General features: G+C 39.9%; 1 protein-coding gene across 6 annotated transcripts; it reads right to left on the bottom strand.

Annotated features, from left to right (window-relative positions):
- Nucleotides 1-257: 257 nt before the first annotated feature.
- LOC101755110 (ribonuclease 3-like protein 2) lies at nucleotides 258-6,105 on the bottom strand. Of its 6 annotated transcripts, XR_001163491.2 has the most exons (6): nucleotides 5,573-6,105; nucleotides 4,661-4,828; nucleotides 3,548-3,921; nucleotides 1,094-2,402; nucleotides 650-853; nucleotides 258-587 (listed from the first exon to the last, which is right to left on the bottom strand). XR_001163491.2 is itself a non-coding variant. In XM_004962460.3 (5 exons), exons 1-5 carry the CDS (start codon nucleotides 5,990-5,992, stop codon nucleotides 2,361-2,363), a joined length of 1,041 nt encoding a protein of 346 aa, XP_004962517.1. In that variant the 5' UTR covers nucleotides 5,993-6,105; the 3' UTR covers nucleotides 2,217-2,360. The 6 variants fall into 6 exon arrangements, 3 of the variants coding, with proteins under 3 accessions (XP_012699752.1, XP_004962517.1, XP_022681221.1); XR_001163490.2 differs by having other exon boundaries at nucleotides 650-2,402; XR_001163492.2 differs by having other exon boundaries at nucleotides 258-582; nucleotides 650-2,402.
- Nucleotides 6,106-6,358: the final 253 nt, after the last annotated feature.

Raw genomic sequence — 6,358 nt, 5'->3', positions numbered from 1 at the left:
ATGACTCATTTTGATAAATGATAATGTCAGAAATTTCTGACATTGGGCACTATACTACAGTAACTGAGATGAATTTATATTTTCAACAAAAGAGGAATGGCCTTAATATCCCAAGTAATCCTTTTTTATGGTTAGTTAATCTGCTCTGTAACTACGTTATCATTTTTTTCTTGAACAATATAATAGGCAATTCTGGTCCTGCCCACGAAAATAAATAAACCACTGAATAGGGTCAGAAAAAACAACAGGAAGAGCTCTGCACGTTTTAAGATATCTTACTTCATATATTTGTTGATCTGAGAGGATATTGTGGATCTAGATTGTATATAATGGTTCCCAGAAAGAGTGCTGGATATTGTGGAATGATATACCGGGTAACCCGAGTGTGGGCACAGATAATTGCCTTTTGTGGTAATGCATACAGGGTCCATCATTACTTTTCCCTCCTGCGGGCTCCACAAGTCAAAACAATGCACAAAAAGTTGGCTTTCCATTCCATGTCCGTCAAATTATCCAATCTAATCTCCAGCTTCAAGCATGCAAGTGATTCCATGTAGTACAAGAGGAGGTTCTTGTTTGTACCTGATCTGTTGAATGGAGATCAATCACAATTATGTTATGAATCATGTAAATATTTATCTTTCATTACCTTCAAATTTCCAAGCTTCCATAGTGATAAAAAAAATATGATCTTTTCCTAAACATTGAAGTTCCAGCATCATCTTTTCCCACAGGTTTTCTATGTAGATATATCCTCCATATTTGACTTCAATTGCCAATTGTAAGATCTCAACAAGCAACTGAACTCCCATCCCATCTTACGGGACTATCCATGCATCTTGAGGACTAAAGCCTGAAAAGCATGAATAAGCAAATATTGTTGATTTCGGAAGTTTTGGAAATGTAAATTTACTTTAAAACTATTGACTGCATGTACTGATGTCACGTCAGGTATAGAAGCAGTAAACAAGAACTAGTTACTACATATAAGCAACCGTAAACCTCAATGAAGCTGCAATAAATGTTTACCAGCAATTTATATCTCTAAAAGATGTTGCATGTAATTTCTTTGACATAATACTCTTAGACTCACCAATATTCCCAACACCACAGGGAAACAGAAAATGGCATCACCAAAAGACATAATGCAACCAGCTTTTGGGATTTACCTGACAAAGCAGAACACTGGTACTGTTTCCCATATATTGTGCAAGTAACATTTAAGTTAAATCAAGTAGGACGTAGTTGGTGAGATGCGTATCAGAAAGGCAACAATATAAGTAGCAAAGAAATTTTATCATACAAACAAAAGACAATGTGAAACTACACTAACAAAAAAAATAAGTATAACATGTAGCAGTCAACAGTAGTGCTTGTGAGAAACCAAAATGAATAAAACCAACCTGTCTGTTGGACTCTGCAAAAAAAAAAAAAAACTTGACTTTAGGTCAAGAAAACAAGTGTCCAACATACAAAATCATTGAAATGTGTGTGCCATAGACAAATTTCCTAAATGAATAAATGACCACTTGTTATGGACAAGGCTACAAAGTTTCATGAGCCTCAGCCTGCTACAACCACCTCAACATGACAAACACAGTTTCCTTCAAAATAATGATGACAAAAGGGTGCTGTTTTGGGCAACAACATGACCTGCTTCAACCATTAATTAGCAGTATAAGATATATGTGAAATATAATATTATGAAGCTACTTTTCAAGACAATCTAGCTATACAATTTTCAAAAGCTCAATGGAATCTTCAAAAAAGTTTATTGAATGCACAATCTATTTGAAACTTCACCAAGGAATAAATTAAGAACAGCTAGTGCACCAAAACCAGGTTTTTTCCCAAAGAAAATGGTTAGGACTCAATAATTTCCTCCTTTCCCTCGCAGAATATAGTAATTTTCTATTTTTGAAACGATCCAAACATAAAATCCACAAAACATTCAACACTGAACATTGCAACATAAAACAGGACAAAGCCAGAACTGTTCAGGTAATGGACAAACCAGTTTCCCAAAAACTATCTAGCATAAGTTGTCTAGATTTATGCATCCTAAAAATACATGGTTTAGAAAAATGCTCAACTATGAATGGTACCAAACTGGCATAATCCACAGTTCCACAGAGCTGCCATAATAGGTATCTATCCTTGAAGAAAATATGTTTTTTTTCCAAAAGGAGGTTACAAGTGACCTAGCCATGTACATGAAAAGATCTCACAACTGCAATAGTAGTTCCACCATCTTCTGTGCAGCGGAGTTCTCTGCATCCTTTAACCTTGACATAGGATCACCTATTGTTACAAAAGTGCCATTTTGGGTTTCTACCTGAACAGAACACACAAACTTCCTTTCATGTGCAGGGCCGCCTTCTCTTTCCAACCTGAAAAGCAAACTGATGAGTTACCAGCTTGTTAACATGTGAGGATACTCGAGTCATACATATGCATCAAAGATCAAAACTTTGTAACAAATGGTAACAATTGCATTTCCTTAGAAGTCACTGAAGTTTTGCTGTCTTCAGTATATTTCTAGGTGGGTTTTCCAGCATCCCGGATCTAGCCTTTTAATAAATGACCAGATCACCAGAAAGGTTTGTCATTTAAGTTACATATTAGTTTCCAGACAAAGTCACCATGATCCAGAAATTTTTATTCAAAAGGCCCTCTTGAAATCAAAACCAGTCATAAGTCTTTTTGGTCAACCATGGTGATTTGGCACGCAAGTGGTTTGCACAAATGGGTGCCTCTCTAGTGAAAACACCACAAACATTAGAAATTTTGCAAGTTCGTCAAAAACCATACCTACAAGCTTGGAGAAATTTTTAAATTACGCACAACCCTGGATGATGTAACGATATACACTCACAAAAAAAATTCAAGTCCAAATTCAGTTTCATTTAATAGATTAAAAAAAAGACATTTCATCTGCGTATGCAGTCTTCCCATGCTTGGCACATGAATTTGTCATTTTTGTATTACACCAGATCAACTTTGAACTTTAAATTTTGTGTGGATTTATATCATAGTCTCACCTATAGGTGTGCCAAATTTTGAACCAAAAAAGGCACCTCAGTACTAGTTTTTCGAATTTGCAAGATTTCCTAATATTTGTGGTGTTTTCACCTGAGATGGACACATACAAGATATGATCATGTTTCCAAGTTTGATCCAGCTGTAGTAAAAAAGAATAAGTTACTATACTCTGGCCAGTGCTAAATGATACAGGAATGAAATTAGGCTGACAGAAAAATTTAAATACAAGGTGCAGAATAAAGTAACCAAATAATTAACAAGATTGATAAGACAACAAATATTATCAACTTCTCTAAAATTAAATCCACATTCTAATATCATATACATTTGGAGAATGTGCATGCGTCATGCAGTCAGCAAACAACTCATGAAGCTGGCAATGAGGGGAGACATTGAGAAATCAGCACATTATTAATCATGTCTACAAATTGATAAGAAAGGAGCATATGTTTACACTGCAATGAGCTCATGTCTAAAAATTGATTCAAGACGTTGAGAATCTTACTTAAAGATGGGTTTTGGCCAATTCTTTCCGATGCAGTGCTCAGTAAGTTTATGTTTACACTCCCTGAGCTCTCCAACCTCATCCCCCAATCCATTGCCAACCCCGGTGATCAATACTTGCTGCTTTGCACCACTGACAAGCTTGCCTAACGCATCTCGTGCAGCATTGAGCTTAGCAATTACCTTCTGCTCCGAGGAGCCAAGCCCAACCATCTCCCCACCAACAAATACATTTACCACCATCATCCCACCTCTCTGCCATGTCTTAAACTGTGCAACTTTGCCATGTTTCTGGCATAACTCATGCAATGTTCTCACAGGTTGTTCATCTATGGTTTCTGCTGTGACAATTGGCTCAAAGAGCCACCTTGTAACCTGAACCATAAAATAGAAACATAAACATACAGTAAAGCTGTCACTACAACAGTTAATCCAAGTAAACTAATCTCTATTCCTAGTCATTTCAAATAGCGTGCAGACAAATTTCATCCAACTAATCTATATATAATCATTTCAATGATTGCAAAGATAAATTTCTGGACTACAGTTGTAGGTAAAAGGTATCATACAAGATAACAGAATTAATATAAGAATAATTTTCCATTAATAAATAATTTTAGGATATAAATATATACTTGACCAAACTAGACTTTTAAACTATATTTCAAAAACTAAACAATTCTTTGACATACCTGATGCAAAACTACACTTTCAACAATTCTCATTCCAGACAAGGGACTCTAACCAACCAGGCACACACTTGTAAGGGACAGATGGTAATTTCAGCTGCCTGTGATGCCAATAACTTATCAACCTAGGAGTGAAGCATTGACAACTAAATTCAAGGGCTCCTCTACTCTATCTTCATAGTGTTAGATTGCAGGTCATAATCTGTTGTCTACCGAATGAAGGTGAAAAATACAATGTGTTCTTTGCTAATGAGCATGGTTGTTTTAGTAAACCATGAAATCAGCTTTATGCTGTAGTTTTTTCTGATCTAATAAGAATAAAAATACTGGTCAAAAGTGATTTTTCAGAGTCTATGTCAATGTACAAAACTGAATACATTTGTGTACGGAATGAAGTAAACATAACTAATAAATAAAATAAAAACCTTCCAAAGCTTCTCAAGGTCAAATTTGCAATCAACGTAGACAGCAGCAGCGATGGACTCAACAATATCCGCAAGAACCTTGGGAGCTTTAACCACACTACCACCATAGGGTGCAGTGGCAAGGTCCTCGTTTAGTTCTTCCTTCACTGAATCAATAAACTGGCCTACCTGCACATGGCCCAATAAAAATAAATCATAAAAACATATGGTATCTTACAAATAAAATATTAAGTGGAGATGAGATACTTACAGAGCAAAATTAAAAAACAGAGGGTTTACTATGAACTTAAGGGGGTGTTTGGATGCGAGGTACTAAACTTTAGGAGGGGTCACATCGGATGTTCGGACGCTAATTAGGAGGACTAAGCATGAGCTAATTATAAAACTAACTGCAGAACCCCTATACTAATTCGCGAGACGAATCTATTAAGCCTGATTAATCCATCATTAGCAAATGGTTACTGTAGCACCACATTGTCAAATCATGGACTAATTAGGTTTAATAGATTCGTCTCGCGAATTAGACTCCATCTGTGTAATTAGTTTTGTAATTAGACTATATTTAATACTCCTAATTAGTATCCAAACATTCGATGTGACAGGTACTAAACAAGTTTATGAGCCTGTATCCAAACAGGCCCTAAGAAAAAAAACTAGATCAAAAACATCAATTGCTTCAGAAGATGAGAATATAAAAATAAACTAAATTTTAGTGTGTGTTCGAGGTCAGTAGGCACAGCACTACAGGACTTTGCAACGAATACAATTCTAGCAGAAAAAGGCATGACAGTTTTAGCAACTATCTACACCCGGATCTTGACCTGCCACGCAAAGCCAACCCAACAGCAGAGCTTCCTATATACTCCGAGATTTACACAGTTCGTGGGGAGTCCAGGCCGATTATGCGCTTACAAGGAGGTCGAGGCGGGCGCACTTGCGGCGGAGCAGCGGGTAGAGGTCGTGGCGGACGGCGACACGCGCAAGCTTCTCGGTGGAGATGTTGGCGGCGCGGAGCGTGGAGAGCGCGCCGGGACCGAGGGTGGGGTTGGTGAGGTAGAGGAAGTTGGTGAAGGCGAGGCCGAGCGCGGCGTCCCCGACGAACTCGAGCCGCTGGTAGGAAGTCGCCGTGTCGGAGAAGGACTGGTGCGTGAGCGCCTCGTCGAGGAGGGCGCGGTCGCGGAACTGGTAGCGCAGCAGACGCTCCACGCGCGCCGCGGCCTCCGCGCGGTCGGCGATGAAGCCCGGCGGCGGGAGCTGGACGGGGCGTGCCGCGGGTGGAGGCGGAGATGGAGCCGGCGGGCCGCGCTTGCGGGGCTTGTGCGCCGGCGTCATGGATCGTCGCCGGTTGTTGCCTGCGGGGGTTTGGGAGATTTTAAGGGGCGCGTCCGAGTTTCAGGTGGAATTGGGAACGACGGAGAAGAGTTCTGAAATTGAGCCACCGGGGAGCTGGATCACGCAGGCTTTATGGGAATTTTTTTATTTTTAATTTTTTTAATATATACCGCAGGAAGCATCTGCCGCGCCACATGCACTAACGCGATGGATCCCTACCACGCTAGCGCGGCGCGGCGCTGGGCCAGGTATGCGCTGACGTGGGCAAGTGCGTGCCGCGCTAGCCCGCCTGGCGTGGCAGCGCCCCGCCTACACGCGCGCCGGCTCCTCCCTCCCTCCCTCCCTCATTTCTTCTTCCTCCAGAAC

The sequence above is a fragment of the Setaria italica genome, chromosome III (genome assembly GCF_000263155.2).
Source record: "Setaria italica strain Yugu1 chromosome III, Setaria_italica_v2.0, whole genome shotgun sequence".
Lineage (NCBI taxonomy): Eukaryota > Viridiplantae > Streptophyta > Magnoliopsida > Poales > Poaceae > Setaria > Setaria italica.
The sequence above is the reverse complement of the archived record's forward strand: the minus strand, read 5'-3'. Positions and strand labels throughout refer to the sequence as shown.